Source organism: Pseudorasbora parva, chromosome 8, assembly GCF_024679245.1.
Source record: "Pseudorasbora parva isolate DD20220531a chromosome 8, ASM2467924v1, whole genome shotgun sequence".
NCBI lineage: Eukaryota > Metazoa > Chordata > Actinopteri > Cypriniformes > Gobionidae > Pseudorasbora > Pseudorasbora parva.
Genome location: NC_090179.1, coordinates 3049060 through 3069468, shown reverse-complemented (window position 1 = coordinate 3069468; position 20409 = coordinate 3049060). Strand labels below are relative to the sequence as shown.

Genomic DNA, 20409 nt, shown 5'->3' with positions numbered 1-20409 from the left:
ATGAGCTGAAAACTGAAAACAAGTGTTCTTTTTTTATTAGCCTACTTAACCTACCCGACATGTGGATTTTCCGCAGCGTCCGTGGTATAATCATAGCCTATAAGTAAAACTGTCTAATATTCGTGCAACATTTGAGTTGATTTTTATTTTATTTTATTTTTTATTGCATTCATCTTCAGCATGATGCGGGCCACAAAATTAATACCGACGGGCCGGATGCGGCCCGCGGGCCGCCTGTTGAGTACCTCTGTCCTAGAGGACTGTTAAGTTGTTTTATGTATCAGTTGAAGCAGTGGAGCAGGCAATGGAAAAGATGCCAGGCCAGATACCACCAGTGCCATCCACGATGAAAACCCACCAAGTGGTCACATTTACTCCAAAAGCAGCTTCAATGTCAGTGCTCAACCACACAGCGCTTCACTTTTAACAAAACACCCAAAAAAGTGCCAACAGAAGCAATTGCTTGGGAAAGTGGAGATGTCATTGGCAAGTGGTGTGTGCTAAACTAATGTATGCACCATGTTGGTGCCAACAGGTTCTTCTGGCCTCCAAGAGATGATTTCCTGTGGGATCTCTTTGATGACGTGCTCGAAATTATTCCGGCACCACAGCCTGTCACTTCCCGGCACATGGAAATTCAGAAGGATGTGTGGATGCGACTCTCCCAGTCACTGTTATGATGCTCTTTTCCAGTGTTCAGAGTTTTTCATGACCAAAGTTCTCCAGTTTTCCATTACATCTCCAATGTTCATGTCTCCCCTATATAGTTTTTAAAGTTTAAAACCAGCAGATCACCGAAACACTGTCCATACCATCATCACAGTGTACCACCCCGTCACATCAGTTACCACCCCGTCACAGGGTCATTTTGTTTAAATTTATGTAACATTTAATTTTCTTTTCCATAAAATGATATTGAATGATGTTCTTGTTGTATGGACTAATGAACTAAATGTGAAAAATGTGTATTTTTTTAAAGTTTTTGTTTTTTTCAGTACAAACAATGAGGTTATTGAAATGTTAAATTAATATTTCAAGATTAAAAACCTAAAAATAAAAAAATTGAATAAATTACAGAGTTTCTATTTTTTGTTTCTAAAAAAAGGACATTTTACTATTAGGAAAACATTAAAAATTAAAATGTTATATGTTGTCTTACTACTCTAATGGCATACATATTGTCCGTAACGGGGTGGTCCAAGAAAGGCTCCCTTGCATAAATAAAAGGGATAATATTAATAACAATTTTGTGCCTGAGGTGGGAAAATATGTTATTTTGGAAGATTAAGATATCTTTCAAGTTGTAGTTTTTTTGTTTTTTAAAGTTTGTTCTTATTAAAGTTTTTTTTAAATTGCAACGTGGAAATGGCACCCGTTTCGTAGAATGACTCCTCTCCTTCCAACGTTGCAAAAACATTTATATCACCTACCACGTCCATATCTCCTTCCAACGCTGTAGAAACGTACTTACCACGGTCAAACTGGTTCTTGATTTCACACATGCTGTGATCAAAATGTTTTTTTTTTTTTTACTGTTATCTTTAATATAAAAACAATAATATAACTACAGTAAAAATATATATTGTGGTCTTTTTAGATCTCTGTATAATTGGTCAAGGCTACCCAGACAGCAAAATGTATTTGGGCCAGGTCTTCATTAGCATTTGGCACAGGTCCGCTAAAGGCCGGGGTCATCCTTTCCAACGGCCCAATACCAGAACAGGTTTAAATTACGGATCAGAGACAGATCTGGGCCAGAACAGTTATTAAAGCCATGACGTGTGGTGCGGATCTGGCCCTGGTGTGTGATGCATATTTAAGATGTCAGACAAACACGACCCACACAATTTGTACATTTCAAAATATTTTTATTTTATTTTAAAAAGGCAATCAACAACCATCTACGTGAATCCAGATGAAAAGAAAACACAAAACAATGCCAACCAATATACAATCAAGTGAGAAACAATATGGTTAAAGATTAATGTTAACTATTCAAATTAAAATATATATATTGACATGCGATTCTTCTTCACAGCTCCTGTAAGACACAAAAAGCACACAAAGCAAAGAAACAAAAAGTGAATATTAGATTCAATATTCAAAGATTCTTTACATGACATTATAGTAAAAGTGCAAATAAATAATAAATGTGACTAAGTGGTGTAGAGTGAGTGAATAAATGAGAGAGCCTAATGCCTTGTAACAACAACGACTAATGAGTTTAATGTCTCGGGGAATAATTAACTCAAAAGGGATTTAATATTCAATATTCATGAATTTATGAATATGATTTGCCAGTTGTTCATTACGTATTAAAATTTTCCGATAGGGAAAATTGTTTAATTAAATACAAGTAACCCTTTATGAAATTGCTTGAAATTATCCTACTAAGTTTGTCCTGCAAATTAGTTATAGACTTTTCAAATCAATTCTCAATAATGGATTACTGCTTTACGAGCGCATAAGAAACATTAACTTTACTGATCAGGATAAGTTCAATATTTCAAATGGTCATACAGTTTACTTTACTAACATAGTAGCATAAGCAGTTAGGTAACGTTTAGATCGCAAGTTTCATTGACTTTGTGTATGTGGCAGAATAACAGATTCAACTCATTAAATGTCTTTTGAAGGTTTAATAAACACAGACTAAAAATAACACTACAATTCACACAGAAAGTACATACTAAATATGCATCAAGAGAGTAGAAGTATAGATATTAACGAAAGAATACATAAAAGAGAATAATGAATAGACTGAAGTTAGAGAGAGATAACAGAGAGAGAGAGAGACAAAGAGAGGGAGAGAGAGAGAGACAAAGAGAGTGGGGGAGGGTAAGCAACAACTTTCCTTCAGTTCACCAGATACGACCTTCACGGAGTTAATTTATCCCAACGGGAGAATAACACACTCTCTTTACAGCAGTAAGAATAAGAATACTTGCATTCTTTTTGGTTTCGTTTTGGCTTCTCGCTTGTGTGTGTGTCTCTGCGTGTCTCTGCGTGTCCGGCGGTCCTTTCCGAGGTTGGGAGGGAAGCGGCTGTTTGCTTTAGCGATGCTTCGTGTTCTTGAAGATCGGATTGTAGAAGAGAAGATTTTTGGAAGAGATGAGGCCTACTTGGAGGGCGTGCATTGGTGGCCTGGCTCAAGGGCCAGCCACGATGACGTGTTGGTTCAGCCAGAGAGAGAAGAGAGAGGAGTAAGAGAACAAGAAGAAGAGGAGGAGGGCATCCGAGGTCCTCCTTTTATGGTCTGGCCGTAGTCCCACCCTCCAGGGTTAGACTTAACCAATGAGATTGTTGGGATTTCCCGGCGGGAAATTCCTCAGCAGATTTATGGCTCTTTGTTTGAAAGTTCGACTCAGTGGGTCTCTGAGTCTTCATACTATAATTAATGCAACAAACACACATTGCATTTTCTGAATAAGTGATATACATGGAAGTGTAAGTCGTGAAGTGAGCATTAATTTGATAGGAGACATGACATATATGAGGTTATCTGAACTAGTACTTTGTTAAGACACAGACAAAAAGATGCAAAATACCATACAGAAGAAACATTTTACAAAACAGTTATGTGTTTACATATAATGTCCTGGGGTGCATGTTCATCTATAGATGGTTTGTCTGTAATTTGAGGCAAAAGCTCTGTGTCTTAAAGTCTTTGTGTATAAGACTTCATGTGGCCACATTCTTTCCGGTCATAAAAGATCTTATCAGATGGTTTCCAGGGTAGCTGAAGAATCCTTCTCTGTTGTGTTGGGGGAAGGTCTGTCCATCAGCACACTTTCAAAACATATTTGTTAAAGGTAACTGGCGATTGTGTGTTTGATTCGCCTGAGTCGCTACAGCCTAGAAAGCATAATGGCCTTGGTTGCCATCTCGCTGAATTTTTTTGTTATTCATTCCTTTCCAGTTTATTAATTTGGCTACACTGTCTGCAAAAATGTGTTCCAAAATGTTAAAAACAGCGTGGCGTAGACACGGCAAAATGAGTTTTTGCGTATACATTCCACGACATTGCACACTCGTACTATTTATACGCATTTTCGTGAGAAATTACTCATATCATGAAATAAGATTTTGGTAATCTCAACCTGTTGAGAAGTGAAAGGTTAGTGAATGATAACATGATTGATAATGTGATCTCTGTGAGGATGTTCACACTGGCCAACGTTATTATAGCAATAAGAGGAGGAATGGGCAAAAACCAGCGCAGGAGTATGCTGGCCAAGTGCATTTTTAGTAAAAAAAAGAAATAAAACAATTTAAAATAAGGTCTGTTGTCATATTATTCATATTATCTGTTTTTTACTGTGCTATCGATTTAGTATCGGTATCGAGGTATTTTAGTATCAAAGTCATAATTTTGGTATAGTGACAAAACTAATATATATATATATATATATATATATGGGCATAGATTACGGGGGGGACGTGTACCCCTCACTTTTAATAAAATGTATTTTCATCCCCCGCACTTTTTCTGGGTCAATTTCGTAGGAATCATGCAAGTGTTTGTAAATATTATTTTATTCAGTGCAATATCAATCAATATTAATATAGCTGGAGTTTTACTTTCGGAATAGTGCATGTTTTTCACAGTCAGCCAGGAGAAAGCTGGTGGAAGCTACTCTTACCTGTCTTAGATTATGGAGACGTTTTTTACAGAAATACCACTAAGGCTCTTTTACAATCATTGGACTCTGTTTATCACTCTGCTTTAAGATTTATAACTTGGGCAAATCATTATACTTATCATTGTGCACTGTATGAAATGGTGGGTTGGCCTTCACTTCATTTAAGAAGGTACCAGCACTGGCTTATATTTGTGTATAAGGCCATAGTTGGCCAGCTTCCTCTGTATATGAATAGTTTAATAACTGTCAATAGTAAAGGGCATAATCTGCGTTCAAGTAGATACATTCTTTTAAATGTCCCCTTAATGAAGACAGCGTTTGGAAAAACTGCTTTTATTTATAGTGCATCAACTGCCTGGAATGAGATTCAAAGATCACTAAAACTTAGTGTATTTATTTCACTCAATGAGTTTAAGTTATATCTTAATCGAACATTTCAAGCTTTCTGTACTTGTTCTTGTTCTTAATCATGAATTATTGCTGGAAATGTGTGTGTGTGGTCATTTTTGTTTTCACGTTGTTGGTTTTATTTTGTATTTTGTGTGCTGCTACCTTGGCCAGGGCTCACTTGTAAATGAGATATCGATCTCAATGTGATTTTATTCCCCGGTTAAATAAAGGTATAATAGAGAATCCAACATTTTTTAACTGCCCGTTACTCCCGAGGACAGCGGGCTCCGAATCCCTAAGAAGCCGGAGCTTCCCTATGGTCACTGATCTCCCAAGCGACCTCACCACCTTTAACCGCGCCTTCGCCTTCAAAATTATAAAATCAACACTTCAATATTTTTTAAATAAGCAGTTTCATACATTAATGTTAAACAACTCTGTCAATCCTTTCAGTTTTAATCCTGATTTACCGACAAGTCCCCATGAGCCCTCTCCAGGTGCTTCTCAGGATACTTGTACGAGCGGCCACAGAGTGGGCAGTCCAAAAAGGACAGCCTGACTCTGGTGCGTATAAAGGAGGAGGAGGAGTCTCTGCTCCCTATTTACCATGTCCTGGACGACAATTACATGCCTTTTTATATCCATGATCCACGACTGGCATAGGGGGCATCGGACTGCTGTTTGAAAAGATAAACGAAAAAAATAGTTCGAACACAGTGTATATGATACAAAATGATTTAATAAACAATCACTGAATAGATCAACAAGCCAGCATTATTATCTCGATATGGCATTTTCTATGAAGAAGAAGAAGATGATGATGATGATTAAATTAGATGAAAAAAAAAAATTCTCATGAATATATATGTATATTATATATATATATATACACAAACACTCACACACACACACTACTAATACATTACATTACTTCTAATAGAGGTTTGCGAAAGTTCGTGCAGAAAGGCGTGCAATTTAAATGAAAATAAATGTATGAAACGTCAACAAAGGAAGGATGGCGTTCTGTGACAATGGTCTTAAATAACGCCCCTGGATGGGTGGGCTCAATTAGGCCGAGATATTTATACATGTTATAATAATTTTACGATCAAGCTTTATGAGCATCATATATTGGTGAACTAAACCAAACTGTACAGTCAGATGTCGAAAAATTTACAAGATGGCATTTATAATAACACATTTGTAAGCAATTAATATTAAAATGATCGATTGTCTTACCTGATCGGATGAATCTGCGTGATTAATGAGCACATGAGAAGCCCCCCTTGATTGCCATGACAACGATCAACAAATAACGCCCACTAATCCAAATTGCCCCTCCCACTTTTAGTATTTTTTTTTTAAATTATTGTAATAGTTTTTTTTATACTTATTTTATAATAAAAAAAAATTCTCATGATTATTTTATTTAATAATTAATTTTTTATATTGATATTTTTTTATTATTATTTTTTTTTTTTAAATATATATTTTTTTCAAAATAATTATTTTTTATAATATAATTTTTTTTTCATAATTCATATTTTACAAATATTTTTTTATGGTCATTTTTAAATATTTTTTGTAGATGATATTTCATATTTAATATAGATTTTAATATTTTTTTTGTCATATACTTTTTTATAATGTACTTTTTTTTACAGTTTAATGTGTGTAAGCCATTTGTTATGCAGCCAAAAAGGACAGGACAGTATGAATTTTTCACATTTAATGTAATTTTTCATGGATGAAAACACCTCTACTGTACTAAGCACACTCAGCCGAACGCAGTCGTCTAACTTTCAGCTTCCTGGGGCCTTCGGTTCCCGAGATACCGTGACTTCCTGTCCAGCTTTGAGGGGCCGTTTATCGAAAACCAAACCGAGTTGGATCTCCAAAATTCGGTTGCTCTTAGCAGCCCTAGGGGCCCTTCCAACCCCACCGTCCCCAGGGCCGTCCCGGTTCCACGATATTAATTGTTACATTTAAAGGGCCTAACTCTGGACTCCTTATAGCGATCCTGGCAGCACTCGTCTCGTTTAAACCGTATAGTCGAGCTCTACACACGTTCCGAGTTTAAGGACGTTCCGCCGTGTCCTCGCGGAGAAAATCGGCAAAAAGCACGCGGCGCGTTTCAAAATGGTGGCGACTGTGCAGGTCTCCATTCTCAACCCAACTTTTGCTCATTGCTCGGGAACGCGAGGCCCAATCGGGCTCAAATTTACGTCAAAAACTCCCCGCTGCCCCACGACCTGAATGTGACAGTCGCGGGCCTCCGGGGTGCCCCCTGGCGGATCGCGAATTTTAACCTCCCGAGGGCTCTAGCTCCCGAAGAGAGATGCCCAGGACGTCGAGGGTGAGTGCGTTCTTTAGAGGACATTGAGACCTTTACAACGAGATCTCACACGAGGCCCGGGGCCCCTGCGTTCACGAGAAATAAGACCGAGAATCCAACATTTTTTAACCGCCCGTTACCCCCGAACCACGGGGCCCAGGAACTCGAGGAGAACTCTTTCGACATGGGGAGGGCAGCAGCTTTCCAACAAGACCCCGCACGAGCGTCGGGGCCATTGCATTCCCGAACGGGAGCCCTAGGGGCCTTTGCGTTACAGAGAAATACATTTTTAAACTTTACCCAGAAAAGGGGCTCTGTCTCTGGGCCCCATAAAGCTACCCTGCCAGCACTCGTCTCCGTTGGAACCGTCTATTGTGGTACTAGAATTTGTCCCTTACCACAGTGTTTATAGATGCTGTTTCAACCTTTATGGTTTAGGCCACCCGTGCACCTCATGCTCGGTGCACTCATTGGGATGCATTAGACTAAGAACACTGTGTTTATGCAATTTGTTTTGCAGTCAAAAAAAGAACACAAGCACACCAGCTCAGACATTTTCTGGGTTTTTATTTAGAAAAAAAAGAGAAGAAAATGAACTTTTCTTCTAAAAAATGATTAGTTGATGACAAAGTCTCATCTGAAAAAACAAACAAAGAATTGATTTATTTTCCCTTATTGAGTAACTGCAGCACAGATAGGATTATGATGATCAACGTACTCAGCAAAATAAAAAGCTCCTCCTCTTCTGCTGCAGTGAGGAACACCTCCTCCTCCCCATCCAGCACCTGCCAGGGCTCATCGTCCGGCGGTCGGACTTCCGCCGGCTGGTGACTTGCCGGTTGATCAGGCGGGGCCTCAGGTGGGGCCTCTGCAAGGGGGAAGTCAGGGACCATAGAGACAGCGGGCTCCGAATCCCTAAGAAGCCGGAGCTTCCCTATGGTCACTGATCTCCCAAGCGACCTCACCACCTTTAACCGCGCCTTCGCCTTCAAAATTATAAAATCAACACTTCAATATTTTTTAAATAAGCAGTTTCATACATTAATGTTAAACAACTCTGTCAATCCTTTCAGTTTTAATCCTGACTTACCGACAAGTCCCTATGAGCCCTCTCCAGGTGCTTCTCAGGATACTTGTACGAGCGGCCACAGGGAACGCGAAGGGTCGGAAGGGTGTACTTCACCATATGTGATAATATTCTTTTATTCAGTGCATCAGACACTTGCTTTGCAGCCAAAAAAAGACATGAGAGTAATGAACTTTTCAACATTTTATTTGGTTAAAGGGTTAGACCCTCCGTTTTTTGGGGGTGGTGGGTCCCTTCTGAAATGGAAAGAAAAAAGAGTCAGCAAACACGCCAGCCAACGAATGGTTAAACAATCCTCCCACCAATGAGAATGATGGACTTACGGAAGCGGCAGAATCCACCTCCTCTTCATGCGCTCCCTGGCTGTCGGAGGGCGGCGGGCTGGCGGGGGCTCGCCTGGCCGGCTTGGTGGGCCTCTTTCTTTTCCTTTCTTTCTTCTCCGGAGACCCCGGGGTGGTGTCCTCTCCCTCCACGGCCGCCTCAAACAGTCTTCGGTGGTCCCTGTCCTGTGTGGCATCTAGGTTGAGGGCGTAGAACCGGTCAGCCATGGAGGTATCGTGACACATAAACTGGGACACCTTGTGCCGGTTCCCGGGGTTATGCGTGTTCTTGGCCTGTGTGGATAGAGTGGAAAGCATAGTCAGAAACAAACACACACCTCAGAAACTCAAGCCATGCGGGAGCACTTACGTGGGTGGCGATGGACGTCCGGATTTCGGTAAAGTTTGGGGTTCCTGGGAGGCCCATCCCAGCCCATGCATCCTGAAAGTACTGATTTAGATTTTTGCATGAGCTGGGCTTAGAGGTGAAAAAAAAGTAGGTGGGGTCACCCCCACCCCCCCACCATTTAGGGCCTCAGCTCCAGGAACCCCGTCACCCATTCATATTCCTCCTCGTTTAACGCCAACTGGGCCGCTCTGAACGCCTGATTTGTCTTGTGTTGATATCTGCGGAAAAAGAGACAAAGTGTAAGAGACTGAGAGAGAGATAAAACCACTCACATTGATCACATAGCAGCCATCCTTACAGTTGTTCCTGGCCGCCTCTACCTCTTGAATGGTCATGTTTTGGAACACCCCACTGCGATGCCCATAAATGCAGGCAAAGTATGCAGTGAGGTGTCCATAAAACGACCACTGGTCATTCCTGTTGGGTGACTGGCAGAGACGGGCTGTGTGAAAAGAGGGAGAATTGTCAAGTGTGTGTGTGTGTGTGTGTGTCTTGAAGGTGAGAGGAGTCAAAAACTTACCCAGGATCTTCGGGATGGCTACCTTTGCCTTGGCCAGGCACTGGCGGAGAGTGGTCTTCGAGATAAGGCGGCCCTCCTTGGCCTGCTTGACCTTCACCTCATGCATTACCACTCTCCGCCGGACGGAGCAGATCATATTTTTTATCTCCCGGTTCAGCCCCACCATGACTGTCCGGGAGAGCCGGCTGGTGGGTGGCGGGGTCTCGGCCACGTAGGCCAGGAACTGGGCCACATTTTTCAGATAGTGATGTATCGTCGGCTCCGCGATCTTGGCCTGGTTGAGGCTGTTCAGCCAAGACCGCATCCTCGCCGTCTGATTAAGAAAGCCCAGGCTGGCCAGATCCGTCTGCCCCGCCGCCATTTAGCCAAAAAATTCTTGAAGCGAAAGACTTTGGAGGCTACATTATTTACCAGCCTCGGGCCCGGATCCGCTGCCTCCTGGTGGCCTCTGAATTCCTCAATCAATACATCTGCGGAAAAACACACAAGAACAACAGGGTTAGTCAGAACAACAGGGTCAGTCAGAACAACAGGGTCAGTTAGAACAACAGGGTCAGTTAGAACAACAGCCACAGAGACACAGTGAGAAAGAGAGGGCAAGAGGTACTCACTCAGAGCTGGCACGTAATCTGGGAAAGGGTAGGCGATGGAGGAGCAGGAGGTGGAGGGTGATGCGGTCGCCGGCGCCACAGCCGTCGCCACAGCAGCAGCGGAAGAAGTAGCCCCGTTGTCGTCCTCCTCCGCCGCCACAGCAGCCGCTCCTATCCCTGGCGAGCAACAGGAGGCGAGGAGCTTGCCGGCCACCCCTGAGAGATGGCTGGATGGGGGGCCCTGGCACCTCCTCTTGAGCAGGCGGAAGCGCCGAGACAGTTTGCAGAGCGAATCCGTCAAGATCTCCACCTGCTTCTGGAGGTCCTCCTGGGCCGCCCGGCATCGGGGGTTGTCGCAGGGGGTGGCCGTCGGCTGCTGCTGCTTCTCCTGCTGCTCCTCCTCCTCGTCTCCCAACGCACAGACGGGGTCGTCCCCGATGTCCCCGGCCTCGTTTAGGTCAAGCATGGAGGACATTGGAATTGCCGGGTCGCTGGCCCGCAGCTTGGCCAGGTCTGCGAGGACCTTTTTTCTCTTAAGGGAGTCCATGGCCTGGCTGCGGGCCCGAGACGTCAGTTCCGTGTTGGCCTTGAGGTGCCGGTCCATCCGGGCGGTCGCCTTTCCGCAGCCCAGCACAGGGCAGGTGCCTTTGCGAACATCAACCCTGCCGGATGGGATGGAGAGAAGAAGTTTCCTCTCCTCCTTGTTTCGGACGCCATGACTCACGCGAAGGTGCTGGCTGTACCCTCTGTAACAAATGGGGCAGTCGACAACCATTTTTCAAACAGAAAAACAAAAGTGTGGAACGCGTCAGGAACCATGAGGTGCAAAGAGTGTGTGTGTATGTGTGAGAGCGATGACTGTGGTGCGCGCAAAAACAGATGTGTGAAATGCAAGTGAATGACAGAGTGTCGGGGCAGGGGTCTTTTATAGCCTGCGGTTTCCAACGGAAATTGAAAGGGGCGAGGTAAAGGTCAACCAATCGGCTGATGGCACATCAGATCAAACTTGGTGTGAAATTCCGTGGATTCCAACTTCACGTTAAACACGTGTGATATATTTAGATATATTTATGATATTTAGCTGGGCCGGCCCGTGGCATAGGCGGAATAGGCAAATGCTAGGGGCGTCACTTGTCCATAGGGGCGCCAAAATGAGTGATTTTTCCGGTTTTATTACTGCTACTTTTTCTTAATATTAATTTGAAATATTACCAAAAAAATCTTAAACAAATCCCCAGGCCCAGACTCTTCCAAGACCACCGCATCAACCTCCTCCTGCACAGCGAGTGCTTTAGAGTGTCCGATATTGAACACGCGATCAGGGAATGGGAATTTGTTGTCGCGTCGCCTCTCGCGTATCTAACAGACAGGATTGCTTTCGTTTTTAATGTGCTTTTTCGCTCGCGCCATACAGTGAAAGTTGCCTAATTATTTATGACGGATGGCCAATGTGTCAAAAAGACCGAAGCCCTGAGCCCTCTGATACAGGAAAGGAATAAGAGGTAAGGAATAAGACAGGTAAAGTGATGAAATGAATGAACAGTTTATCTAAATGCATTATCTAAATATGAATGTTTGCTAATTAATTCCAGTTATTTGTACCTTAAATCTATATAAGCAACTGATCTGGGTGATCAGAATCTGTAAAAAATCATGTCAATATATATATATAATAATAGCCTAATGTTTTTACTCAGTTGTGCAATTGTAAGGGGATATAGGCTGTGGCGTTTTTTTAAAATTTATTTTCTGAAATTAGTAATGATATTTATATACAGGTTTATCTAAAATAGCTAAAACATTTAATAAAATGCACACTAAATATACACATTTCTTAAAAAGTTTAATTCATGGTGAAAACATGAGCATTAGTGGAGGATATAGGCCTACATACATACATACACACATTTTTGTATATATATATATATATATGTGTGTGTGTGTGTGTGTGTCCTTTGTGTGTGTCCAATGTTTATATTACATTGTGGGGACCATAGTAAAACCTGAGATTACCTACATTGTGGGAACCAGCCAGCGGTCCCCACTTTTCAAAAGGCTTATAAATCATACAGGATGAGTTTTTTAAAGTAAAAATTCAGAATGTTTCCTGTGATGGGTAGGTTTAGGGGCAGTGGCAGTGTACGGGGATAGAAAATACGGTTTGTACATGTCTATGGAGAGTCCCCACAAAGATAGTGAACCAGACGTGTGTGTCTGTGTGTGTGCATTTATTTTGTAAAAAAATTATAAAAACACAACCAACATGTAAAAATCTTGATAAAAGGGGCAGCAAGTAAAATCTTGCCTAGGGCAGCAAATTGGTCAGGGCCGGCCCTGTTTTTTAGAATACCTCAATCGGGTAAAAATACTCCTATGCTTCCTTCAGAGCTGTCTCTCAAATGGCCTGGAGATAATTTGCGAAACCAAGACGTACGTTGCACAACATTCTTTCAACATGAATCCATTTTTAGATTAGAATTAGAATAATGTCTCCTGAAAACACTTTAATCATTGGCGTTTTCTATGGCCAGCATTACATTTACTATCAGGATTGAGGACTTTTCAAAAACCTTTGACACAAAGTATTAATCTATGATCTGAAATGTGTCAGAAATAATTTCCATCTGCCAGATAAAAAAGAAAAGGGAAAAAAAGCAATGGCTTGGTAAACTCCACTGAAGAACTATGAAATAAGTAGTTTACATTGTGTTTACAAAGTGATTTCCTGTTTTGTTTTTTTAGGTGTGGATGAACAGTGGCTAGCTCTTGTTAGTATGGTGATTTGGGTTTTTCATGTGTTTTGCACTCATTTCTTGCTTGATGTTAGCAGTTTGGAGTTTGTCTATGACTGGCAATGCAAACAAGATGACGGTGAATTTAAATGTTTTTGTTTATATTTGTTTATTCAAGAAATTAATATAAGGTGGCTCTGATAATATTATGCCATGATATGTTAATATTTCAGATTAATCAGCTATGTTGCGCCAACGTAGCCTAGAAATCTAGACGCACCCTAGCGGCAGCAAATTTAATCTGCCCGCAAGTGTTGTCTAGGAACTCTCAATACTCTTCTGAGCTGTATTCCTGACAATCTGGACAGGCCAATCATATTGTGTATAGAGTCGGTGGGCGGGGCCATAATGACGACGGCCGAGTTGCGTTTGCACGCTTCTAGTAAACACAGAAACTGACGAACGGCGGCGGTCTTTCGAATTAGCTTTGACTGCGATTCTGGAAGATTGGAGTTAAGCTTTTCTCTGAGAAAAGAACAAAGAACGGCACTGAAGTCATTCTTAAAAAGGGAAGATGTGTTCGGAGTTTAGTCGACCAGATACGGTGAATGTTTAATCTATCAACAAGCTCTGTTTCACCTTCGTTGCTCTGGTTGGTGTAGCGCTATCCTATCGCGTGCAGAGGGAGTTTGAAAGACAACCGTTTATCCGCCCCTCGGAATGAGCGCTGTCTATGGTGAGTTTCCAGACCAAACATCTTGATGTGGGTCTGGCTTGTCAGGCTAGCGCCAACGTATTACTGCCCAGCACAAGTGGAAGTGGGATAAGGAGAACATCCTTGACATGCTGCCAATACGGCTCAGAAAGGTTTCTAAATAATTAATAAATAAGAACTTACAAATGAGCAAAAATCATACAGATAACACGCATCTAATTTTACTGCTGTCCAAGCAGGTTTATTAAAACTCAAGGTTTGCTCAAATGGAGAATGTATTTTATATTTATTACACGGCCAATTCTGATTGGTCAATCCCAGATAACAACCGCTCATATGGGTAATACGAGTTATCTTGTACCGGTACTACTTCTATGCTTAACGCTGGTGCCATCTTGTGGCTGTTAAATAAACAGCTATGGCTACAATGGAAGACTTCAAGGCGGGTTTCCTTTATAAAGTTTTAGATATGGATATTTTTCTTACACAAACGCATCAATTAGAATCAGAAGGCTCTATTAACCCATCGGTGCCGTGTGGAGCACGTTATTTGACGGACAGCTGCATTTTTTATGGACTTCAAAAACAGCTACAACTACTGCTTGGATTAACTTTAGTCATTGTATATGGATTAATGGCTTTAAAGTTCTCCACAACAGTATCTTGGACCTGCCTGGTATGTTCCTTGTTCTTAATGATGCTCTCTGCGCTTTAAACGGACCTCTGAGACTATCACAGTGCAGGTGCATTTATACGGAGACTTCATTACACACAGGTGGATTCTCTTTATCATCATTAGTCCTTTAGGTCAACAACTGGATCCTTCAGAGATTGCTGCACTGTAAGTTGGGCCGAATAATTTTGCACGCCCAATTTTTCAGTTTTTGATTTGTTAAAAAAGTTTGAAATATCCAATAAATTTCATTCCACTTCATGACTGTTTCCCACTTGTTGTTGATTCTTCACAAAAAATTACAGTTTTATATCTTTATGTTTGAAGCCTGAAATGTGGCAAAAGTTCGCAAAGTTCAAGGGGGCAGAATACTTTCGCATATATATATATATATATATATATATATATATATATAATATTAGGGATGCCACAATACTCAATATAATATTGAACTGTTCAGTACAGCATTCACGGTTCAAAACCTTGATACAAGGGGCACCAAGTAAATCTTGCCTAGGGCAGCAAATTGGTCAGGGCCGGCCCTGGGGTTAACGTTAGGTTAAATTAATTTACCTGTAACCATCTTAATATTGATAGATACAATGAAATGTAGACCATTGTTTATGTGTTTTTTATTTAACTGAACACTGTTACATGACGTGTAACTTTAATCATAACTTAATGAGAGTATGACAACCCAAAAAGATACTCTCAGTATACCTGGTGTATCAGTGTTATAGTACCCCAGGAACATCGTTTTACCATTTACGTAGCATAAACACCATCAAACCGATGAGAGCATCCTGTGCTTGTGCAACTGATGCTCATAATGAAAACCATAATGTTATGCCCGATCGGTGTTTATTACAACTGAAGCATGTTGTAGTGTAGCTATAGTTTCTAAATGAGTATGTTGCTATTTTTCATTGCAAATTCTATAGATATTAAAAAAAAGGAAGAAAAAGGTTAAAATAATCTCTCTTTTGAATGAGATGTTAAAACGAGGTCCTGACTTTGGTCGTTAAAAATCCCAGGATGTCCTTCGATAAAGAGTAGGGGTGTAACCCGGGCATCCTGGCCAAATTTGCCCATTGGTCTCTGTCCATCATGGCCTCCTAATAATCCTCAATAAATGATTGACTTCATCACTCTGTCTCCTCTCCACCAATCAGCTGGTGTGTGGTGAGCATTCTGGCGCAATATGGCTGCCGTTGTCATGAAAAATCCTGTCCCCCTGTGAAATCGTGTCTGCAAGGACCCCAAGAGCGATTCTATTGGCTGAAAGAAATTTTAATAGGTAATCTGTTCAGAGCCTGATTACAATTCTTACACAATCGCGTTTTGATTTTTGCTGTTTAAATTGTGTTAAAATAGTCTTTAATATCTTACAAAGCATATGTTTCATATATTAGTAGTATATAACTGAAGCTATAAGTGCTTATATAAGTATATAATTCAGAACATGTTTTTGCTCCCATTATAGCAATCAATTAAATATTTTAAATAAATGTTTTGCGTGTGTACTTATTATGGCAATGAATTTATAGTTTATTATTTTATTATTTAGTTATTTTCAAACAATTAATTGTCCAGAACCATGTATAACAACTTTTGATCAGGCATTTAAAACCGCTACCAGTGGACACGATTTCACAGGGGGACAGGATTTGTCATGACACAGTCACATCATCCAGGTTGATGCTGCAAATTGGTGGTGGTTGAGAAGATTCCTCCTTCTATGTATCTTTTTTTTTTTTGAGTGCCTAGAAAAGTGCTATATAAATTTAACAAATTATTATTATTACTATTATTATTATTATTCAAATATGCCTTAGCATTATCACCAATGATCTTACTGCTTTATTGTAGCAAATGCTAATTAAACAATTACAAGAACTTTGTTACTTTTTCATAAGGCCAAGGACCTTCTTGAATTAAAAAAAATAATATATATATATATATATATATATATATATATATATATATATATAGAGAGAGAGAGAGAGAGAGAGAGAGAGAGAGAGAGAGATAGCTCAAAATCATCTTGATATCTTTCGTGAGACATTTTTTCCCCTTACAAGAAATATCATCATGATTTAATATCAAGATCTCATGGCTCACACCCCTAACAGTTTACATTTTTGCGAGATGCTGTATCATTAGTATCGCATACTAAACGTATGCATGTGAAGAAAAATGTACTATACAGATTTTTATTACATTTAGTTGGGTGATGACATAGTTTCAATTTTTTTGACAGTATAGTAATCATGCTGTTGAGATTTGCTACACTATACCGGTAGTACAAATCGCTTAATTAATTGAAGTTATGAATTTGTTTCGTGATCATATTGAGAATTATGAAAACTGAAAGAGGTGTGGCAAACAATCAAACAAAAAAGGCGAATGGCGGCGGTCTTTCGAATCAGCTTTGACTGCGATTCTGCAAGACTTGGAGTTAAGCTTTTCTCTGAGAAAAGAACAAAGAACGGCACTGAAGTCATTCTTAAAAAGGGAAGATGTGTTCAGAGTTTAGCCGACCGGATACGGTGAATGTTTAATCTATCAACAAGCTCTGTTTCACCTTCGTTGCTCTGGTTGGTGGTAACGCTATCCTATCACGTGGAGAGGGAGTTTGAAAGACAACCGTTTATCCCGCCCCTCGGACTGAGCGCTGTCTATGGTGAGTTTCCAGACCAAACATCTTGATTGGGGTCTGGCTTGTCAGGCTAGATGCTTCTTACTTTGTGTAAAATCCATTAGATGCCACTTCAGAATCTCATGGGAAGTAGTAAAGACATACGGGTACCCATGGTCTGTTTTATGAATACTATGAATTTGGACAAACTACTCTTTTGTAGCGACTCAGGCGAATCAAACACACAATCGCCAGTTACATTTAACAAATAGGTTTTGAATGCTTTGTGCTTAGTAACAGACCTTCCCCCAACACAACAGAGAAAGATTCTTCGTTACCCTGGAAACCATCTGATAAGATGTTTTATGGCCCAAAAGAATTTGGCCACAGAAAAGTGTCTTAGACACAAAGACTTTAAGACACGAGGCTTGTAAAACACACGCTTTTGCCTCAAATTATAGACAAACCATCTATAAATGAACATGCACCCCAGGACATTGTATGTAAACACATAACTGTCTTGTAAAATGTTTCTTCTGTATGGTATTTTGCATCTTTTTGTCTTTGTCTTAACAATTTACTAGTTCAGGTAACCTCATATATGCATGCTCCTTGACTCATGCCTACTCAATCATGGGGTAGAAACAATGTAAGTTTATTTTAAATGCTTGTATTTTTGTGTAAGAATGTATCTCTGCTTTAATATCTCCCAGCCATAAGGTGTTTGATATCTAAATATTCCTATTTCTTTGACTTACTCAACGATGCACAAAATGGGATTAGGAAATGTATCATTAATATGTTTAGCAAACTTGGGAGTAAAACCATACAAAATCAACACCCCTTTACGGACACCTCATAAACATGCAAAGCAGGTCGTAAACCAAGACAAAGAGAACTTTTCCCGCTCAGAATTCACCCTCTGGATTGGGTAGACTACCCAGAAGGGGGCGTGGATTAATTGTCTTAAAAGACCAGTGGAGACCACAATCGCTCTCTTTTTCTCTCTTCCGAAATGCTCTCCTCTTCTCTCCCTGGCTGAACCAATACGCCACCGTGGCTGGCCATTGAGCCAGGCCACCAATGCAGGCCCCCCAAGCAGGCCCCAACTCTTCCCCTCTTCCTCCTCTTCCCTCCTCGCTTCGCTTTTGCATCGCATCAAATTACTAGCCTCAAGGGCATTCTTCAGAAGGAGAACACGGAGCATCCCTAAAAGCAACCAGCCGCTCCCCCCGACCTCGAAAAGAACCGCCGGACACGCAGGGCATTTGAACTCGGAACAAACGCACACACGCGAGAAGCCGCAAGTATTCTTATCTTCCAAATTCAAACTGCTTTATTATGTGTTATTTTCCCGTTGGGACAAGTTAACTCCGGGAAGGTTGTATTTGATGAACTGAAGGAAAGCTGCTTCTTATCCCTAATTCTTTGTCCCATCTCTCTCTCTATTTTATCTCTCTAATTTTACTCTATTCATTATTCTCTTTTATGTATTCTTTCGTTAATATCTATATTTCTACTCTCTTGATGCATATTTAGTGTGTACTTTCTGTGTGAATTGTAGTGTTATTTTTAGTCTGTGTTTATTAAACCTCCAAAAGACATTTAATGAGTTGAATCTGTTATTCTGCCACATACACAAAGTCAATTAAACTTACGATCTAACGTTACCTAACTGCTTATGCTACTATGTTGGTAAAGTAAACTGTATGACCATTTGAAATATTGAACTTGTCCTGATCAGTAAAGTTAATGATTCTTATGCGCTCGTAAAGCAGTAATCCCTTATTGAGAATTGATTTGGAAAGTCTATAACTAATTTGCAGGACAAACTTAGTAGGATAATTTCAAGCAATTCCGTAAAGGGTTACTTGTATTTAATTAAACAATTTTCCCTATCGGAAAATTTTAATACGTAATGAACGACTAGCAAATTATATTCATAAATTCATGAATATTGAATATTAAATCCCTTTTGAGTTAATTATTCCCCGAGACATTAAACTCATAAGTCATTGTCGTTACACTTTTTACCTACCATATAGTAGGGAAATACGGTATATTCACACACATGGCCAATGGTTCCTCAATATGCTTATTATATCAGATTATAAGAATTTGCCAGTTTTGTATGCAGCTATTGATCAGACAGTCAGTCAGATAATATTCACTCGGAAACTCTGATTTGTGTCAAACAACCAGCCTCATACACAATTTGAAGAAGTTTTGTGTTTCAGCAGAGATCAGCTTTCTGTTTGGTGGAAGGCAGTTGGCCATAGTTTCTGTGCTTACTCATGAGCATCCAGACTGAGGGACTGAAAACTGGCAGTGTCTTCCTCAAACCGGAACTCGGAGACGGGAATCCTGGAGAGCAGTACTCAGCATGTACTGTGCTTTACATGCATGTATAGTGTATAGTGCTTACATGTATAGTGCTTTCTAACCCTTGCCAGCGAGGGGAGTCTCTAATGCTCGATCCTAGGATCTACTGAACACATATATTACAGGGGTGCTCAGGAGGCCGGACAGGCCTACAGGGCTGATCTAACCGGGAGGCCCCGAGGGGGGCCTGACCGTCTGATCAGGCTCAGGCGGCCTTAAGCTCGCAGACGACCCTCAGTGAGGGGAGCTCTTAAGCCTGCCTGGTAAGGAAACCATGCTGGCCTGTCCTGAAGGGACCGCGCAGCAGAAACGGCGTCTCGTCGTGCTAGGGCTTGAGCCCGCCCTCGGGTATTGCCGGCTAAGGCCGGGACTCAACAGAGGGCAACCACTAGCTGTCTGCATAAAGCCAGTATGTGTTCCCGTCCAAGGGACTCGTTCCCCCCCAGGGAGGCCTGAAGGAGCCTCTACCTGGCACAGTTGAGGCTAGCTGTTAAAGGCCACAGGGAGGTGGCTTTACTGGTCCCCTCAGGGAGGCCCATGAGGCCATCAACACCAGAAGCCTGGCAGCAAGGCCTGCTAATGGCTAGCTTGTCACCGAGACCGGATCCGGGAATCCCTTCCCAGGGAGGCCCAGAGGGGCCTACCACCTGACAGCACGTTACACCGACTAACCGAGCGTCCGAGCTCGGGGGCTCACCCTCAGGAAGGCCTGGAGAGGCCTGCTACCTGCTAGCCAGACGTGCAAACTGTCAAGAGTTACTGTGTTCCCGGAGCTCGCCTCCAAGGGGGCTTCTTTGATGCCTCACGTACAGTAGATCTAGAGTAGACCTAGAGAGGCCTAGTTCCTGTCACCCAGTGCCGAGGCCCTGGACCACCCCCTTAAGGGAAGCCAGATGAGGCCTGCTGTAACCCAGCAAGCTCTCAGGGAGGCCTGGTGAGGCCTACTACCTGCCGTCCAACACCTGAAGCACAGGA

The 20409-nt window shown here is 41.4% G+C and overlaps 1 protein-coding gene across 1 annotated transcript; it reads right to left on the bottom strand.

Moving 5' to 3' along the window:
- Nucleotides 1-9741: 9741 nt before the first annotated feature.
- LOC137084975 (uncharacterized) lies at nt 9742-11382 on the bottom strand. Its single transcript, XM_067451537.1, has 2 exons — nt 10316-11382; nt 9742-10174 (listed from the first exon to the last, which is right to left on the bottom strand). Exons 1-2 carry the CDS (start codon nt 11067-11069, stop codon nt 9993-9995), a joined length of 936 nt encoding a protein of 311 aa, XP_067307638.1. The 5' UTR covers nt 11070-11382; the 3' UTR covers nt 9742-9992.
- Between the last annotated feature and the right edge of the window lie 9027 nt (nt 11383-20409).

Excerpts from the sequence above, each read along its gene's own strand:
- LOC137084975 (XM_067451537.1), bottom strand. The coding sequence starts at position 11,069 with ATGGTTGTCGACTGCCCCATTTGTTACAGAGGGTACAGCCAGCACCTT. Across the intron at positions 10,175-10,315 it reads AGATTACGTGCCAGCTCTGA|ATGTATTGATTGAGGAATTC; the intron begins GTGAGTACCTCT and ends GTTTTTCCGCAG.